The following is a 20,485-nucleotide window of genomic DNA, read 5'->3' on the forward strand; positions in this document are numbered from 1 at the left end:
AAGTGAAATGTAATACGTATTTTTATTTTACTCTTTTTAAGTTATATTCATTTATTACGAATATTTCTTTTCAAATGATTATCATATTAGAAGAATGGCTAATATGGTCAAAAAAGATTTAACAAAAGAACCCAACCAATCTAACTTGTACATCTCATAGCTGATAATATATTTAGCTTTTCTTTTTGTTAAATACCCATTTAGAAGCTGCTGACAGCTGGTGAGTACTGTTTCTCTCTTTTTAGGCTGTGTCTATAGTAGGAGATGAAGTTTTCAGTTTCAATCTGACATTAGATCCATATGCTACTGAGGGAGAAGCCTACACTGACATGTCCAAAGTGGATGGTACCATATCTTTGAAAGTAGGCTGTATCCAAATAGTATACCTTCACAAATTTCTCATGTCCCTTCTGGTAAGTCTGTTTTCCTTTTATATGGTTCTGCTACATTCTCAAAGTAGTCTTCCTTGTGTGTGTCCTCAGTGAGTGGTAACTTCAGCTTCTGAAAAAGAAAGCATAGGTGTGACTTTTTTAAACATTTGATACGTTATCTTTAACTGGTTTGAATTTCAGAAACAGTCCAAGTAGGTCACTTCCCACCCTCTGTTTTGAAAACAGAGAAAGGCTTCGTGCAGTTAAGGTATTTTGGGAATTTTATGTTTGCTTTCCTTTCTGCCCTGGCAAAAATGGCAGCTCATTGCAAGCATACCTAAGCTAATGTTGGCTTTTTCAGTAGATCACTGGTTGGCTCTGTCTTTGAGTAGTGGCTTTAATAGGAATAGGAGTTAGTATTCACTGGCAGCAAAGAGGGACTCTAAAAATTATGTGCTCCCAAAAGCTAATGAGGTAAATTAGTCTTGTAGCTTGTGATGGAAGAAGTAGAGAGGGGTTTGAAATGAGCCAATTGTAGTACTTAGTATGTTTTTCTCTCTGTGTTATTCATGACACAAGGCACTCAGTTGTCTTTCCACAGGGAAAATTTAACACAGTAGGAAGTATAATTGGTGGTTTAGAGTGGTTGTGGTTGATGTAAAATGGGAGTAATTTAGTTTAAATAACTGTTTACAGACATTTCTCCTTTCTCTTCAACTGCCTATTCTAGACCTTCTTGAACAACTTTCAAACAGCTAAGGAGGCACTGAGTGCTGCCACAGTCCAAGCTGCAGAGAAGGCTGCTACCAGTGTGAAAGACCTCGCTCAAAGGAGTTTTCGGCTCGCAATGGACATTCACCTGAAAGCACCAGTTATAGTCATTCCTCAGTCCTCAGTTTCTCCCAATGCTATAGTAATTGACCTGGGCTTGATTAAGGTTCAAAACCAGTTTAGCTTGGTGTCACCAGAGGGCAGTTCGCTCCCTCCAGTCATTGATAAAATGGATGTGCAGCTGACAAAGCTGAAACTGTCTAGGTAAAGTGCTCTTTACTAAGTAATGCCTTAGCTATTAGGTAATATTTAATCATCTACAGGGTATCAGTCTACTTCCTTAGAAACCATGGTTGGTGACATTGTCAAGTATTTGGTTGTACCTGTTATCTTAAGGGCAAATAAGTCAGTAAAATGAGATACTGTAATGCATAGGAAGCTGTTTAAGCCTGAAGACAGACTACATTTGAGATTTTTAAGATGTTACTTTGAAAATGTAACATGACTTCTAACTCCCCCCTTATGTGTTTTTTGTTTGTTTGTTTGTTTTTGTTTTGTTTTGTGGTTTGTTTTTTTTTTTGTTTGGTTTGGTTTGGTTTTGGTTTTTTTTTTTCACCTTTGTTTTAAGGACCACTATGGAGACAGGTTTGTCACATCCAGACATTCAGATACTTCACCCTATTAATTTAAGCCTGTCTGTGAAAAGAAATCTGTCTGCAGCTTGGTTTCACAAATTACCTGTGTTGGAGATCACAGGGCATTTGGATACAATGAATGTAAGTCTCTAGAAGAGAAGGTGGTGAGAGGCTTGTGACAGTGCTTATCATAAACCTAACCTTTATGCTGTTTTTGGACAGAAAGGTGCAACAAGCTGTAAATTTTTAGTAGGTGTGGGTAGAGTTTCAGAGTTGTCAACAGAATATAACCTATGTGTGTGAATGTAGAGGTTTGACAGTGTCATGTAAAATGCCTAAACGCTTATTAAACTGAAAAATAACTGCTTCATAATCTCCTTTGAATGATCTCAAGGTAGTAGATCTCGTGTACTGTGCAAGAAAATAGCAGGTGCATCTTGGGTGAAATAGGAATTAAAAGATCAAAGTATCATGGAGTTGTGAGAAAAATTGAAAAACACAGAAATGTTATGCAGAGCCTGCAATATATATTGAGACAGTTTTAGAAGCTCTAAGGTCCTTTAAACTCCTAATCCATTAACCTTTTTAATCTATTAAGTGGTTAAAAGAATTTGATTGTGTTATTTAAGAGACAATGCTGCAGACCAAATACCTGTAAATAAGCACTCTTCTTGCCAGGAAATACTGTTCTGCTTTGCTAGCTACTGATAGGTTTAAAGGACAATATGTTTTTCCTGAGAACTGTGATCTGCAATTTTGTAGGTTGTGTTAAGTCAAGAGGATCTGAATATCTTTCTCAGAGTCTTGACAGAAAACCTTGGTGAAGCAGAAGAAAAACAAACTCATGCAAAATCAGCACTGCAAAAGGAAGGTCAGAGATTTTGTTTGTTATGAATATTAAGTGTGTTGGCTTTCAGAAATAATGAAAAACATTTATTATCTGGAAGCAAGCTTAGATGTGGGAGTATAATGCGTAAACTCTTTTATACATTTTGCTAGGACAGTGTTCGTACTTTAGTACTTCAGTGAAGAGGAAGAACACTAGAAGACAAAATTGGTAATCATGTTAACTAAATTGTCACAGAAGTAGCAAGGTATTGAGATGTCAGGAGCTGTCTTGTTGCCATGACATCTTCGTTTCATTTGCATGCTTTAAAATTAAAGGCTCTGGAAATGTTGATAACTTAGGTAAATGTAAGCCATTTACATGAATAAAAGAATTAGATGTGTTTCCTGAGTTAGACAAATGGTTGCAATTTCAAAAGTTAAACTTTTTATTGAATGCTTCAGGTAAAACCAAAGAAATGGAGAAATCTGTTTTGACACAGAGTAAGAGTGTTCCAGAAGGAACCATATCTGAAAAGAGAAAAAGAATACTGACTGAAGATGTAATCAATATGCTACTTAATTTTGAAATCAAAGAGGTACGTATTCAACTGTAAAATTTAGTTTTACTTAATCCAGTACACAAGTCTGTGAGCTATAAACTCTATTGTTAACTGTATAAAGAAGGTGACACATACCAACAAAATGAAAACAAACAAAAATCCCTAGAACCCAGATTCTTCATCTGTTTCTTTAGCTTTTTGCTTCTGTCTATATTAGATGAGGTTATATTTCTTGAATTTTCAACATACACAGGGAAAACCAGACTTCTTTTCAATGCTCTGCATTCACCTGGCCTTAATCTTTCATAGCTCTGTGTATGATTCACTTAACAATGAACCAGCCTAAGCAGTTAAGCTAGAACTGTGTTTTTTTGGGTTTTCTTGTTTGTTTTTTTTTTCGCCCTAGAGATAATGTCTGTAGGTTAGGTTGTAGGCTGAAGGTTGTTAGATTCTAGGTGAAGTACTGGGAAAATCCACAGACAATCAGTTAACAAAGATACCTATGCATTAAAAATGATCCAGGCATGTTTTTTCTCTGAAGATGTGTGTTATATTTAAATTGGACAAGTTCAGCATGGACTTGAAATTTTTCAAGAGTGTGTAGTTTTTATTTTCCTGTGTAGGAAACAGGTGCCAGGACTGGCCAGGTAATGAGCCAGGCCGGTGCTCAGTCTCACCTGTGCCCAGTTAGGGCTGGCCCCACTGAGCATGCTCAAGACCTAGGGCCAATAAAAGGTGAGGCTGGGTGTAGCCAGGCAGCTCATTCCTGAGCAGGATCGGAGCGAGGTTGGTCACTGTTAGCTGTCCCGCTAACCGAGATCACCAATAGCTCCTGCCTCCAGTTCAGCTACAGAGCTCCCGCTCTCAACGACGTTTCGGTTCCTGCAACATTCCTGCATCTCTGTGGATGTTTTTTGTCCAAATAAATAGACTTGGGGCTTTTGTTTTGATGTTGAAAAAGTTAAGAAGTCATTTGTTGTTTGACCAAGAGGAACAGAAGAGGGAGGGAATGGAAAATATTTAACTAACTGGAGTTGTTTCTCTGGGTAGAAAGGCCAAATATCTAGATTAAGAACACTTCTGAAGCTTAGCTGAGGAGATAATGCCCTTTTTTAATTGTATGACATATTATCTGGACAGCTTTAATGAAACAGTGAACTTATCTCCCTTTCCATATTCAAGGTTGTAATAACCTTGATGCAGCAGGTTCAGAAGGAGAGACATCCATTACATGTTCTAACTGTGCTGCAACTTGGAACTGAAACCAAAATAAGGAATCATGAATTGACTGCAGCAGCATACCTGAAGAAAATCATGATGAGATGCCTTGAAATACATGGTAAGCCTGCTAGAAAAGTTGTATGCAGTTAGTACAGTGTATGCCATCAGCTTTTCTAGCAAGAGGGTAGCATGGTCAGAAATAATGAGCTGAGAAATGACAAAGGGCAGGAGGCTACTTGCCAGACTCACTTAATGACACAGTCTTGTGCAATCTAGGTGTAATTAGTCTGTTTTACCCAATACTGAGTTTTATTCCTGTTGCTAGAGTGAACTTGAGTTAATTTATTTGAGTTTAGTAGCCTACTTCGAATAGGAATGGTCATTACTGAGAAGTATTCTGTCTGCTCAGAGTTTTTGAGCTTTTCTGTTTGTGCTTCATGATGAGTTCTGGTAGCAATCCAGTGCTTCCTTCACTGGTCAGGAAGTCAAAGTGATATTGAAGTACTAGCTGAAGTAGCCATATGTTCAAAGTACAAAAGTATGGTTTTGAATAAAAAAAAATAAGGATAGGAATGCAAAATCTATGATAGGAATGTCAACTACTTTCTGAATCTGCTTTCAGGACCAAGTAAGCTAGTTAGACTAATTTTTTTTTAAAAAGTGCTTACAGCATTTCACAAGACAATGCTTAATCCTCAGCTACACACTGAAAAGAGATGTTTGCTATTGCTGGTTCAGCCAAAATAGTAGCACATAATTGAGAATTAGCATGGAGGTGTTCCATAGGGGGAGTAAATGTTGAGAGTTGAAATGATTTACAGTTTTATTTCTTCATTTGCAGACTCAAATGGAGATCCCCTTTGCATTATTAATTCTTCAAGCGAGACAGATGAACATCTTCTAAAAATGGAATACATTAAGGTTTTGATAAATTTTAACTAAAATTAAATAATTAAATGCGCAGTAATTTTTTTTTGTTTGAAAGCCTGTAGGATCTGTATGTAAAAAATTACCTGCGTCTTATCTCAAGTACCTTTTTTGATTTCAACTTGGCATTTCACATCCCTGTCCACTGCTCCCATATAGTGCTTGCTTCATAAGTGAACCCAGTTGCTGAAATCACTGGTGCAGCCAAATGTTTCTATGCATTCTTCTGTTTGAACAATATAGATTACTACCTTCATGGAACTTTAAAGGTGAGATAGTCTACACCTACCTAAGTGACAGGTGACTCTCCAGAGGTAGTAAAACTAGCATTTCAGGAGTGGTAGCTATAATTTTGTGTTTTGAGTAATTTTTTTTAAAAAATCCCTTCAGAAACTGCACACTTATGAATTTGATAGGTTGTAGAACCAGTGGGCCAGTCATATGCTTATCTGCAATGACATAAATTTTATAGAGAAAAACAAGTCAATTTGTGCTGATGAAGAACTAAGCACAAATTGATCCATTGAATATAAATATTCTAGAGAATTTTATAACTGGCCAGTTGAACTTCCACTGTATAAATATATAAATATTTAAAATGTATAAAATGTCACCGAGCAAAGTATTGCAAGTACCCCATTCTGGTTCCCTTGATTATGTGCTTTAACTGGAGAAGTTGTTTCTTCAGGCTTCATCACTTCCCTTTGTTTTCTTTTGTGATGGGAACACTCCACGTGTGTGCCTGCTAAATTAAGTTAATGAAAGTGTTTCGTTTAATAAAGACTGACTGTGTGCTTGAAGGTTTGGGTTTCTTTTTTCCTTCCTTTAGGCTGATCCTGATGGACCAGATTTTGTTACTACTTACAAAAGCACCAAGCAAAACATGAATGTGAGTATTGGATGTGTTGAATTTTTTTAAGCTTCTCAAATATTAGCAGCTGTGTAAACCTGTTGGTTGCCCACTTTTTCTTTTCTTATAGAATAAAAAAAACCAAAAACAACACAACCCCATGAATGTCTTAGTATTTTAAGTTTGTGTGTTTATATTTAACTTGTTCAAAGAGAAATCCAGGAGGAAAAAAGATATGGGTTTGTTGTGTTTTTGTTTTTTTTTCTTTTTTTATTAGAGTTATTTCATGTATTATTTTTTTCTCACTAGAAGCTGTACATTTTTAGCTAGTTAAAATTTATAATGACATCTTTGTAAGTGATGAACGTAGTGTGTGTTTTATTTCTGGGGTGATAAACATAGCAGTGTGTGAAAAGAAGGCCTTGTGTTTCCGAGCTTGAAAGTTCATAACAGTGAAATTGAGATGCAAGGTGAAATGTCAAACAAGCAGTTTCAGATGTCTTGGGTTAAACCAGTCCTTTTTTTTTAGCTTCTCCTGAAAGTAACTGTTCATGTGTGGTTTTCCATAGCTTTAATGACTACTGACATAAGCCAGTCATTTTGTTTTCAAAATTTTTCCTTTGAAGTTGCAGTGGTGGGAAGAGCTTGCTTCTTGACAACCAGAAGTGGAATTTTAAGTGACTTGGGATCCTGTTGAGTTAGGGAAGCTGATAAAACCTCCATTTGTCAGTAAAAGCAGCATTTACTAGGAGTCGCTTTAGACTAGGAGTAGTCAGGGAGCTGATGCTAGGTTTCACTAAGTAATAGTGGCTATATATTTATATATATAATATGCTACTCATATACTTTCTGTTCTGACTGCGAATTTTAAATCTCGTTCTATTGTATCGTACATTTTAAAATACCTTTGCATGTGGTTTTGAAGATGTCAACTTAAGTGCTCAATAGTTTACAAGGAAATGCAGCAGAACTAAGTGCTTGGTGAAAAACATAACCACATGAAGCATCAGTTTTCAGACTGGCACAGTTCCTCTGAAGCTCTTGTAACCTTCCCTTCCATAGATCCCTCACTTTTTCTGGAGCTTTAGTGGTGTTAAGCCAAGTAGATAGAAGGGTGAGAAGCTTGTGAAATTGAGCAAGATGACTCTTTTCTCAGTTCTGTGACAGTAACTCTGAGTTGTTATGCAAAAGACTGCTACTAAATAATATTACTTGGTCTCCTTGCCCTCATTTTAGGTCATCTTTTCTTGTTTGGATATAGTGCTTCACACTGAGGCTTTGCTTTCCATCATGAGTTTTCTCACACTGAGTGTTCCATCAGGTGGTCTCCCCAGTACTGATAAAGCATCAGAGCACAAACCTCAAAATAAACAGGAAAAAGGAAGTACTCTTAGACCAGGTAATGCAATATTAGAAAGGCATTAATTTTGTTGTTTATCAGAGTCTACTGTTTTATTTCATAGGATACCATTTCAGGTGACAGCATTGCAGTGTATGTGGAAGAAAAAGAATGCATGAACAGCAGCATGTAGGGAGTAAATACTGTTTTTTTCAAAAAACAGATATTTTTGCTATTGCTTAATTTTACACATTTTCCTTACTCCATATAACTTTTCCCTACATAGTGGTCTGACTAACATAATAAAAGTTAAATAATAGAATTTGCTTTAATTTGTACCAAAGCCTTTCCAAAGCATCAGTGCCATAGCTTTCTAGTCGCAAAACTCTACTTTGCTGAAAACAAACATTCTTGAGTCCTGGGAAAGCAGAGAGAAGTTCTGAACTGAAGGATGTTGTGGTTATTTTAATAATTGGCGTCTGTAACCTTGAAATTCAGTATGAGCTTTTGTATGGAAGATCCTTAAGAATGTTTGGTCAAGTTCTGTGTTTTTGATTCTTGTGTTTGTAGTGTTTGGGGAATTCAAGGTTTACTAATCCTGAATCTTTTGGAATTGAGTTTACAGTGGTTGGGTTGAAGATGTTTTCCGCAGGCACCTTGAACTTTGCTGCAGAAACTTTTTTCACCTAATGTGCCTAAATTGGCCTTGCTACTCTACACAGAAAGGAATGTTTCTCATGTGAGACTGTTTCAATAATGTAGTGTACACTGTATTCATTATATTGTGGTATGAAAAATAAATATTAAGGAGGAGAAAAACATCTTGATTTCTATTTGCCTGGGGTAGTCAGTGACTCTTCTTGTGCTAGAAGAAACCTGTGTTAATAAAAGACTTGCTTCACTGCTGGATTAGTAATTAAGCTATAAATGCAGGTTACTTTTTGAGTAGTGCATACATGGGCAAAGCAGATAATGTAACTTTTTTTTTTTTTGAATGTTTCTTGTGTTTCCTATGCAGTGTCTAGTAATGCAGCTCATGATGACATCTGTGAATTAAAACTCACTGCAAAGTTAAATGCATTTGGTATTACAGTCTGTGATCAGATCTGTAGCATTGCAGACATTAGAATAAAAGGTAAGTATTTTTAATTTAAATATTAGATAAGTTGGTTGTAGCAATAATTATGTTATTCTCTTCCATTCATCTGCTTCTGAAAGACTCGTATGTGCACTGCAGATCTCTGTAACAAATCTTTGAATGCATTTTGGTTGTATGGTGTGATAGTGGAGATACATTTTAATAGCCAAAGTGCCTCCAAGGGAAGAAATGTTTGACTTGGAAAAAGAAGGCAATAAAGTATGAATTGGGGTAAAGCTAAATTTAAAAAAGACACTATGGTATAAATAACAAAAGCCTCCATATTTAAATCGGTTTGTCCTAGATAGTGTTGGAAATGTTTACTCTAGTCTTGGAGCCAATTTCTGCTGGTGAATTTTGTCATGTGTAGTAAGGTCATGACCTCTGTCTTGGGCTTAGCATTGGTTTTTACGAGTGTTGAATTCTAAGCTACTCTGACTCCTTATGTTCAGTATTAAATAATGCTTCTTTCAAAAAAAGTGTTTACTGAGCAGTTTATCAACGTGCATTTATAATCTTTCTCCTTTTTTCTCAAATCAGGAATGGATGCATCTGTAGATGTGAAAACTAAAAGGATTAAAGTCTTCTCCAGACTTGAGGACATTGTAATCACAAATGTTGATCCAAAAACAATCCATAAAAAGGTGATGTGTTGTGCAGATTGTAAGGAAATTTTAAGACTCAGTTCTTTCAAGTTATTTAATGACAACGCGATGGTGATTTTCTGTGTTGCATAAAGCTAAGTACAATGTAAGGTACTGAATATTAAGCAAAATTTTATTGTTTTGTCTCAGGGAAGCACAGCATGCTTCCATTCAATATTTGTTTTCAATCATGTTTAAATTGATGTGTTTAATTCTGAGTAGCATGATTTAAATATAAAATGGACTGTAGACAGCCAAGTGAGAAGAGGCATACTATAAAGTAGTTGGTGTCCTTTTGTGATTGGCATATACATGTTCAAGTATTGCTTGTCAGTTGAGTTTGATCTTTTTGGGCAACTGTTTCTTATGTGATAATTCAAGCTATGATTCTGTCATAGGTTACTACCTGGGAGTATTAACTATATGGTCTTAATTGTCTAGGCTGTCTCCATGATGGGAGATGAAGTGTTCAGATTTCACATGTCACTTTATCCAGATGCTACTGCAGGGGACGCTTATGCTGATATGTCAAGGGTGGATGGTAAAATGTCTTTGAAAGTGGGCTGCATCCAAATAATTTACCTGCATAAATTCTTCATGTCTATCCTGGTAAGACATTTGTTTTGGTTCTTTTCTTGACATGAAAAGGTTTTTAATAAAATGCAATAAGCCATTTGTGACCTGTACTGTGCAGTGTGCTGATTGATGTATATGCATATAGAAATCTTCTGCTAAAGAAATGTCACTGTAGTTGCACTGCTTTATAGAAGAATGACTAATACTGACAAGGTTGACAAAACAAGTAATGTGGTTAGGTGATAGCTTTAATAATAACTTAAAAATGAAATAGGTAATCGATGTCTTAGCTTGTGCATGATTTTAACCTTTTTCTCTTTGGAAACTGGTATGCTTGAATTAGAAGTTGCATATTTCTGCTACAGCTGTACTGTTTTTCTTAGATTGACATTTTGCCTGGGGCTTGTCTTTTTTGTGTGGCTTATTTGCTCTCATATAACTCATTTTTCACTGCCTATCAACAGAACTTCCTAAACAATTTTCAAACAGCAAAAGAAGCCCTGACTGCAGTCACTGCCCAGGCAGCAGAAATGGCTGCTTCCAGCATGAAAGACTTTGCTAAAAAGAGCTTCCGCCTGTTAATGGATGTCAACTTGAAAGCTCCAGTTATAGTTGTTCCTGAATCTTCAACTTCACATAATGTTTTGGTAGCTGATCTTGGCCTAATCAGAGTTCGGAATGAATTCAAGCTGGTGTCTTCAGATGAATCTTCTCTTCCTCCAGTCATTGACAACATGGATGTACATCTAACTCACTTGAAATTGTCAAGGTATACATGGAGTTTTTGTCTGAGCTGTATTCATAAATAAAATATATCCATGTTCTGTATGCAGCATTGTTCTGATATTTGAAGATGTTAGGCAATGAAAATGTACTGAAACCAAAGAGAAGTCACCCCTGAAACTAAGTTTAGGAGTGCTTTTAAATAGGAACATATATCCACTGTATCTAAAACTATTTGCAAGTGGTGGAATGATGGAGGTGTAACTGAGTTAAGTGCAGATCTGCCAATAAGTGCATGTAAACATGATTAATCTTTAAATAACTATAATCATAACTCTGTTACATTAATATGATATTGTTTGGTGTTATGCAACTGCTAAATGCTTCTCTTTTGCTGCTTCTCCTGTCTTTTGTAGGTGCATTATATCCACAGATTCTCAACCAGATTCTGAAATTCTTTGTCCTGTGAGTTTAACTTTACTGGTCCAAAGAAATTTAGCAGCAAGTTGGTATCATAAAACACCAGCAATTGGTATCAAGGGAGACCTAAAACCAATGCAGGTAATACCATGGCAAATGAGAGCTACATTAGAAGTTAAATATATTCTTAAAGTAGTACTTAGCCTTGTAAACTTGTTACAATTTTTATTCTTTACAGAATGTTAAAAGACTTCCAGCTTGACTGTCCAGTTCATAGATCTGTTAGAGTTTTGATAACAGATAATGAATATTTTGATGTAATTGCATACAAATGGAATAAAATCTACTTCTTTGGGGAGGGGTAATCTGTTGGAGCTATCCTTGGACTCAACAGTCAGTAAAGTCATTGAGGTTATCTGTTGAGTTAGTATTTAAAATCTAGCTGTAAGATCTGAAGTCTGTAGTGTTCAGGTTGAGTATTGTGTAGCTTTAAGAGAAATTCAAAGACCAGATGAGGGTCTCTAATATACAATAGTTCAAAATCATGGTTGGTATCTTTGCAGGGTGAGTGCTTTACTTTCACTTTTCCTGCATAAACCACACGGTTTTATGGGTAAAAATAGACTGGGAGTTGTTCATGAGCCCTATTTCATTCCTGTGTCTGTGCTATGGTCAAATGTAGCACTAGTGAAGCACAGAGCAATAAGATACTGGAGGTGTACCAGTAAAAACAATTAAATGCAGAAGAAAACACACGCCATGTGTTAGTGTTTTGTCACTTATTACTGCTTTTTTTCATTATCATGTTATATTTGGTTTCATTAACTGTTTAAAGGCTGACTGAATGGCACTTGCTTTAGTGTTTTCAATATAAAACTTGACTGTAATGTAATGTGGCTATGTTCTGGATTGCTGAATTGTTAAGAAGTGGTTATGATCATCAATTACTTTAGTAGGTGAAGAGCTACAATACTTAGGAAGTGTTTAGCATGCAGAGTGTTTATTCTTTTTTTAACTCCTTTTTCTGTGAAGTAACTAATGTTATTTTAGGAAAAATAGGCTAATTATTTCAGGTGGTATGGCCAGGATCATTTTGACCAGACATCTTATTTATGGTGAAACAGTGTGCTGTGTCTTTTCACCATTTGCATACTATCAATAAAGATAGGATTCTGTGTTGGAAGTAAATGCTATCAACAAAAATTCAAGTGTGAGTTTATTCCTTAACAGATTGCACTCAGTGAAGATGACCTAACTGTTGTCATGAAAATTTTACTTGAAAATATTGGAGGGGCTTCTTCCCAGCAGAATTCCATGCAAGAAAACATTGAAGATACACAAATGCTTAAAAAAGGGAAATCTACAAATGAATCAGAGTTCCATGAGGGTATGTTCAGTTAAAAAGATGATCATGTTTAGGCAAAGGGCTATTTGCAAATTCAAACATCATATTTATGTGAAACACTTACATGGGTGCAAAATAATTATTTTTCTTTTATTGTTGCATATCTATTGTGTACATGTTATCAAAATTATAAATAACAACACATACACATTGATGGAATGTGAGGTGTTGATTGTTAAAATTTTTGGTAGCATGTTTTTATTGATTCAGCTTTCATTGGATGTTTTTTGTTTTGTATAAATAACTTTTCTAAGTTGCAAGCTCATTTAAAAACAAAAAAGGCAAACCAACTACCCCAGAATGTAAGTGTGCAATTAGAACTGCTGAGGATATTATTAATATTGAAGTAGCATGTTAATGAAAGCAATGTATAACTCAGGATGAACTATGGTGATCACTGCCAAAACCCTCACTGTCCAAATACAATATTTGAATTCCTATACTAAGAGAAGGAACTGGAAGAAGGAATAGTGCAAACCCCTGGAACAGTTTTGGTACTTTCTGTAGTGTTTCATTAAGACGAGTGAAAAACTGCAGTAAATTAATGACAGCAGCATTTTAAGGTTCTTAAACCACTGTAAGTTTGGTAAATTTAGCATTCATTGAACAGAACCAAGTGATAGTAAATAAAAGTGCATATTGTTCTGAGGCTTTTTTTTATCTTGATTTGAAAAAAAACCAAACAAGCTACCATACCAGAAAAATCCTCAAGGAAAAAATAACCCAGACTACCACCCCCAAACCCAGTGTTCTAAAGAAATGTACAAATATTTTGTTTTCACTGACAGGTCCTCTTGCTTTTGGACAAGGTGATGTTCCTTCAGACAAGTCTTCTGCAGCGTGTTATACAACGATTGAATTTGACTTTAATTTTGAGTCACTTTCTGTAACTCTCTATAATCGTGATAGGAATCAGGTTTGTGACAAAGCTTTTACCATACAGTATGGGGGGCGGGGGGAACTTAGGCTTCTCGCATGGACAGAACTTGGGGTAGTAAACCAAGTATTTGTCAGTTTGTTGGCTTTATAATTCTTGCTTTAAGGAATTTATGCAATGTATACTGAAACTTACAGGTTTTATGGGCAGATAATGTCCTTAATTTGAAGGACATAAGTGTGTTTCTGAAAATGACACACATATGAAAAATAGACCAACCAAGACCCACCCGTCAAATCGTTCAAGCCTTGATTCTGCATATCCAAAATAAAAATGAAAATCTGAAAAGCAGAAATTATTAGCCTGGGTGATGCTACCTCTGTGCATGGTGCCTTCTATAGTCATATAAAGCATATCCAAGGAGTACATAGCCCATACTTTTGTGTTCCTTATCTCTGAATTTGAGCAATAATGGACATTGTTCCTGTGCTGAAAACAGAAGAGAAATATGTACGATGTTACCTTGGATTTTTATGCTTTGTCCAGCTGTGAAGGTGCTTGTTTTAGGAGTCTGGGTATATAGTGAACATGTGGAAGCTTTGCATTTGAAATAACTGAAATGCAGGAATTTGTGATACTTGCAGTGGTGTATAATTGAAAAAAGCTCATGTGAGATGAGCTTCATGAGGAAGAAGTATGCTGTAATGGGATTTTATTTTAAGTTTTTGATATCCTTACGGGCTGTTGCTGAGGTCCTGATTATAAACAAGTTAGTGTGATGGGAGCAGAGGGATTTTCTGGTTAGGAGGTTTATAGTTCACATGGATGCTCCTTCGGTCACACATTCTGAACAACTGCTGGAAACGTGCTTATTATTTGTCCTGTGATAACTGCTCCTACTGTTTCTCATTATGTAGAAGTCTCTGCTTTCACTGCATACTGACACATTACGCCTTGGTGAACTCCGACTGCATCTCATGGCATCATCAGGGAAGATGTTTTCTGATGGCTCATTGGATATTAATGTTAAACTTAAGGCATGTACCTTGGATGATCTCAGAGAAGGAATTGACAATGTGACTGCAAGGTAAGTGAGAGTGCATCAAAAAAAAAAAAACAAACCAAAAACCTCCATGCAGCATGTGAGGAAGACTGTTTCCTTGGATTCTCACAGGAATGATAAAAACTACAGGTCTGGTAGTTGCTGCCTGTCATACTGTGCACTAAAGCAATGAATGGTGTAATTTTAATCATGTTAAGTTTCTCCTTTATAATAATGGTTTTCCAGGTTATCCAAAGCAAAACAAATATCTGAGAGGCTTGAGTATTACAATGAACTAAGTACAACTGCAGAGTATAGAGCAACCAGCCTCAGCTAGAGAGTTCTATGTACTGAAACATGAGTCCGATTGTTACTCAGCACATACATAGTTCCAAAAGTGTAACACACATTTTAAACAAATTCTCCTTCTGTTACAGATGTCTATACCCTCTTGTTTCTGGAGGAAACAGTGATTGCTTATGTTGCAAAGCTTCTGGTTTGTTTTGGGGTTTTAAAATGGCACAGGGAGAAGAAATGGCACTACTTATGCACCCTTGTTTTTCTAGATTTATGTGTCATAATGTTTGAAATATTTCTTATTAAACTTGTTTTCCAGAATGATAGACAAGAAAGATGACACAAAGGACAGTTCTATGATAGATATAAGCTACAAGCAGGGTAAAAATGGAACTGAAGTCACTGCTGTCCTTGACAAGCTCTATGTATGTGCCAGTATGGAGTTTCTGTTGGCAGTGGCAGATTTTTTCATAAACTCAATGCCAACATCCTCAACTGAAAGATCTTCACAGTTCCAATTAAAGCATGTTGCTCCTGGGAAATCCAAGCCAGAAACAGGTCTGTTAAACTCATTTTCACCCCCTACTCTCACTCCCCTCCTTTGCAGTCTTCATACAAATGATCCAAAGGTTTTCAAAATGTCATCTTTCTAACAGGCTTATGAAATTAGTTTATTCTTCACAATGTGAAAATTGGCCATTGACACCATAGTTTGTTGTAAGCAGTAGTAGTAGTTCTAAAACTGCTGTATTAAGTAGTGGAGTTGTGCTTTCCAGCAGAGCTAAATAGTGAAAATCACTCATACTAAATAGGATTTTTACTTTTGTAGTATCACAGAGGAAGCATCTTGAGGCTAAACAGCACCATGCAGATAGTAGTTAAGGGAGTAAGAAAGGACAGTTTGCTCTTCAAAGATGAGTGGTGAAGAATGTCTTACCCTTATTTCTGCAAGTTGTGTATTTTGAAACTGTAGGTTATTATTTCAGTTCAGTTACGGAAAAGAGTCAGGGGTGAAGACTGAAGGTAAAGCATGATGAAGAGACCACTTCTTGTGTTTTTTTGTGTGCTTGGTTTTCAGTGATTGTTGGGCTTGCCTGAGTTTTGGTCATCTGTGAGTTTTACTGTCTAGTGGGTTCCCAACAGCCCTCCCGTTCTTTCAGGGAACTTGGCAGTGCTAGAACTGAGCCTTAGGTTTTATGAGCTGACTTAGTGATGTCAGCAGTTCATTTTGCCTCCTCTAACTTTGTTGGAAATACACAAGCCCTGTGATGACAAAGGGATGTGGAACACATGCCAAGAAAGTGGCAATTGCAGGGACAGCTCAGGACTGCCCAAATGCACCCCATGACTCCTGGCTTTCTTGGCTTTTGCTGCAGTGCACCAAGCCTCAACTTGGCACCTGTTCCATTGCATAGTGATGGTAATCTGACATTTCCAACTAGTAATAGGCATGAGTAACCCTTATGTTGAGTCCTTGTGTGCAAGGAGGGTCACACACCACCATGCTGCCTGTCATGGAGAACTGAGATGACTTGATCTGTAGCTAGGTTAGAGAGTCTTGTTAAGTGAGATAAATACAGTATGATTCTCTCCTTCTGTTTGGAGACGGAGTGGGTATTCAGACAAGAAGTAATGCTGATTTAGTTACAAGTAGTAAATCTTCACTCTAAAGTAGTTTGTTAGGTTAGATATCAAGTCAGAAGAAAACTAGTTCTGATTTGTCTAGAAAGAGCCAGTGCTTATTGAAACAAAAAGTTTCTTCAAAACAAACGTTACGTTTGCTGCCAATTTCTGGACACTGTTATATTCAGTTTCAGCAAAGTATTTCTGTAAAATATTGAGACATTATTTGTTAAATTTTTATCACTAGCATTTTGTAGGAATTTTATGCATGGTTTAGGTACTGTGTATGTAGTCGTGTTTTCAAACCTATTATACTCAATTTTTTTTTTACTTATTTTCACAGAAATACCTGTACGGTCAGATATGACAGTAAAAGCTGTGATCTTGGATCCAGAAATTGTATTTGTTGCTAATTTGACCAATGCTAATGCCCCTGCTTTAAAAGTTTCCTTCCAATGTGACTTTTCTCTGGCATCTGGAAAGCTTGCACAAAGGATGACTGCTCAAGTGAAGGGCTTCAAAGTGCTGGCCTGTGCCTTCCTCAAAGAAAAACAAGACAAGAATGTTACTACAGTAAGAGAATTTGGATTTAATAATAAGAACTGTTGGCAAGTGTGTCCTTTAGCTGGCATATCTGTAGCACTCAGAAAATTCATGTTTTGTACCATAAATTATGATGATAGGAACGGACTTGGCATCTGTTGTTATTTTATGGGATCAGCATCACTTTTGGCCTATGGAATTAAAAAATAGAAGACCATTTGGAAAGGTTACATTCCAGGAGTTATATTTATAATCCAATTATATTTTCCACTCAGGTGATACGGCCATGTTCTTTGGTCATGGAAAATATGACACACGTCTCAGGGTTACAGACTGTGGTAGTAACAATAGAAGAACTTACAATAAAGGTAAGATTTCAAGAGTGTCTTGGGTTGTTCTCAAGCTGTAGCTTGGTTGGTTGTTTATTTAATTTATTTATTTCAAATTTAAGAATTGCTAGTTAAGTTTCTATTTTCCCATTAGTTTAATTCCAGAATTAATAATTTATCCTTTTTTGAGCTGCTCTGTTTTGGAAAAAATCATTGCACACTTTTTTGTTTTGGTAGTCGCTTTGAAAAAAGGACTAATTTAAATACTTCAGGTGTTCCTCTTACCAGTTTCTTTCAAATGTATGAAACAAGCATTCCCCCTGACACAGCCACCACTCTTTTTCTCTTCAGAGAGACTCATAAGCAGAATCATGCACATGAGCACATGTAAATATAAGGCTGTTAAAGTGATTTGCAGAGTAATATACATTGTAAAATACCTTGTTCTTAATAGGTAAATAACTAATTTTGCCTACACTCAAGGTCTTCTTAAATGTAATATCTACTTCTCCCTAAAAAAAGCTCACAAATATTGCATTTTGGATTGGAAAAGGTGGTCTGTGGTGAGCTTTTAAACTGTAAGCAATAGCACATTGTTCCTAAAGCATAAAGCTTTCGACAAATGTGCTGTACTGCTAATTGAAATAGTGGTGTATGAAACTCTGCTAACATGCTCTAAGGGAAAATCTTGAGAAGATCTTAAAGATAAATTTCTGTTTTATAGTGTAGCAGGAGGATGATTTATAGTGACTTCTCTTATGAGAGTACTGTATATCAGTAAAAAATTAAAATTCTAATATTTTAGTTTTTTTTCTTTTTGAGCCTGTGAGATTGTTATAGAGAAAATGAGAGATTTTTTTACTAAAGGACAGTAAGAGGAGGTCCCTGAACAAATTCTGGTTTTCTTTAGCCTGGAATTTAAATGGCCTGTCTTAAAAGAGCATTTAATAATCTGAACCTCTGTGAAGAACCCAAGAGGTGTTTGCCATTTCCATTTATCATGTATTTTGTATGTTAATCAGTTTTAAAATGTTTTGAGCCTTAAGTTGATTCTTTTTTTTCTTTCTTGAAGATCTCGCCTATAATTCTGAATACTGTGATGACCATTATGTCTGCCATAAAACCCAAAACAACAGAGGAGGATTCTAGAGGAGCAACTGAAGTTGCTGAGAATTTGTGGGAAGTGAAGCCTATAGATGAGTGTAATGCTTGGTTTCTTGGCGTTGATGTAGCCACAGAAGCAACAGAAACTTTTAAGGACCGTGAACATATTCTGAAACAAGAGAAATTAGACATTCTAGTGAAATCAGTTCAGATCACCTTGGAATGTGGTCTGGGACATCGGACTGTCCCCTTGCTGTTAGTAGAATCTGTGTTTTCAGGGGTCCTTAAAAACTGGTCCTCTCTGATGGCATTCACTGCTGATACATCACTGGAGGTACGTAGAAACAAATTGTTAGCAGTTTAAAACACTTCCACACATTTCATTATGTTCAACTAACTTTTTATTGTGTTTTATATGTGCTAAATTAATAACTGGCTCAAACTGTAGTACTCTTAGGAGCTCTTCAGTGGTCAGGCAAGTATGACTAATCATAATGTGTTTTTTACTGAAATTTGGCAATCAGTAGTCAATTTCAGTGGCAGTTACTCCTGTGTAATAATCTAGTCTTCCCTCCATCTACTTTTTTTGCATATTCACTTTATATAACAAATGACACTAAACTTGGAATAGGCTTTCCTGAAAACTCTTTGCATCTTCAATTGCAATCACACCATATTTGTTGTGCCAGCTATTGCAGCTGTCTTCCCTGGGATGTGGTAAATGGAGGTGGTGTAAATCTCCTATGGAGGCAGCATGTTAAAATTTCATACAACCAGATGTGCAGCTGCTTGGTGCAGTAGTTTAACTGCATCTTGCTTACATTTTTTTTCAGCTTACCAAAAATGCATCATACTCCATTCTCTACTGGATGTACAAGTAGCTTTCTTCCATTGCTAGTTGTGCGCATCCTAATAGAGTATGGAAGGTGCACACCTCATCACCAAGAGCTGGGGAAGGCACTGTGGTTCCAGAAGCAGGGAGGGATGAGAAAGATAACTGCAAGGGAGTGTCCAGAACCATTTGGTTCACAGCTTCTATTTGAATTTGCAGTAGAGGGAGGGACGTGCCAACGTGGTGTAGACTGTGAGTTAAAGAATTGTTCCAGTGGACCAGATTGCAGTTTGCTTGGACTGCTTGCTATTTCCTTGTACAATGAAGTGCATGGATTGTACAAGTTTTTTTGATCTCAAAATCATTCTCTCAAACAGTGTAGGGGAGGCTGCTATATATTAAGCAAAGGTGTCAACAAGATTTGACATTTCCTGGCTGAAAGCAAGCAAGGTCGTCAATTTTTAAAAAAATGATGTCACTTGCAAAAAATGTATGACACCTACACTCTATTTTTTGAAGCCATAGAAGTTAATGCTAGCCCTCCCAAATGTAAAGACTGATTGTTTCCTCACTAATATTCTCAGTACTAAACCCTATTGGGAGGAACACAGTCCTTTATTTTTAGGTGCCCTACTTTATTTGATTCTTTCTTTAGGTTCATTATTACAACGAGAGCTACGCAGTGTGGGAGCCGCTTATTGAACGAATTGAAGGAGGAAAGAAGCAATGGAGTTTAAAGCTGGAAGTATGTAAACATGCTTGAAACTATGTTAAAAACTTGGACTAGAAAGCTGTTTTCCTAAATGTTTTATGTGACAGACCAATGACCTTTAGAATGCTGTTGCTTTGAGAGAGCTATGCAAGTTTAAAAAATTGGTCTTCAGAAATTCTAAGTTCTTCCTGAAGAGTGTTAATTGGCTGGTGCATGGGCAAGATGTAGTGTGGAACCACACAGAGGGCCAAGAAAATAACTTGCTTGCTTTCAATGTTAGTATAAAATTCCCACATTTGTGTAGGGTGTCTGAGGTGTACCAGCTAAAGTAGGATTATCCTTGCTTAATGAAATGTCAAGTGTTTATCAAGGGTCTTTTTTCTGTTTTAATGTAGGAGAAAGCAATCTATGTGTTAATGAAATCTATGCCTAATGAAATTTTTGTTTCAGATGAAGACTAATCCTGTCCAAGACAGAAGTTTGATGCCTGGGGATGATTTCATTGTTCTTCCTGAGCCACAAACTGCATTTAACATCTCTTCAAAGGATACAATGAATATAACAATATCCAAATGTTCTCTTTCTGTCTTCAGTAATTTGGCCAAGGTATTCCTTACAGGCAGAAAGTGCCAAATTATCTGTTTCGGTAGCATGTCCTTTTTTTTAATTTTTTTTTTTAAAGGCCTTTCTGTGTTGCCCATCACAAGCCAGTGACTGT

The 20,485-nt window shown here is 36.4% G+C and overlaps 1 protein-coding gene across 3 annotated transcripts in view; it reads left to right on the plus strand.

The window, feature by feature from the left end:
• VPS13C (vacuolar protein sorting 13 homolog C) overlaps positions 1-20,485 on the plus strand; it is an 84,037-nt gene that overhangs the window by 31,845 nt on the left and 31,707 nt on the right. For all 3 annotated transcript variants that reach the window (XM_071754909.1, XM_071754910.1, XM_071754911.1), the window contains 23 exons: positions 246-413; positions 1,102-1,406; positions 1,771-1,918; positions 2,540-2,648; positions 3,068-3,201; positions 4,348-4,504; positions 5,228-5,307; positions 6,143-6,202; positions 7,400-7,562; positions 8,521-8,637; positions 9,181-9,284; positions 9,726-9,893; positions 10,325-10,629; positions 11,000-11,144; positions 12,234-12,390; positions 13,197-13,324; positions 14,203-14,372; positions 14,944-15,182; positions 16,591-16,820; positions 17,066-17,158; positions 18,192-18,557; positions 19,711-19,800; positions 20,218-20,373. In XM_071754909.1, coding sequence (XP_071611010.1) covers positions 246-413; positions 1,102-1,406; positions 1,771-1,918; positions 2,540-2,648; positions 3,068-3,201; positions 4,348-4,504; positions 5,228-5,307; positions 6,143-6,202; positions 7,400-7,562; positions 8,521-8,637; positions 9,181-9,284; positions 9,726-9,893; positions 10,325-10,629; positions 11,000-11,144; positions 12,234-12,390; positions 13,197-13,324; positions 14,203-14,372; positions 14,944-15,182; positions 16,591-16,820; positions 17,066-17,158; positions 18,192-18,557; positions 19,711-19,800; positions 20,218-20,373 — 3,792 coding nt within the window. The remainder of the gene's footprint in view (positions 1-245; positions 414-1,101; positions 1,407-1,770; positions 1,919-2,539; positions 2,649-3,067; positions 3,202-4,347; positions 4,505-5,227; positions 5,308-6,142; positions 6,203-7,399; positions 7,563-8,520; positions 8,638-9,180; positions 9,285-9,725; positions 9,894-10,324; positions 10,630-10,999; positions 11,145-12,233; positions 12,391-13,196; positions 13,325-14,202; positions 14,373-14,943; positions 15,183-16,590; positions 16,821-17,065; positions 17,159-18,191; positions 18,558-19,710; positions 19,801-20,217; positions 20,374-20,485) is intronic.

Source organism: Heliangelus exortis, chromosome 11 (assembly GCF_036169615.1).
Source record: "Heliangelus exortis chromosome 11, bHelExo1.hap1, whole genome shotgun sequence".
Taxonomy (NCBI): Eukaryota; Metazoa; Chordata; class Aves; order Apodiformes; family Trochilidae; genus Heliangelus; species Heliangelus exortis.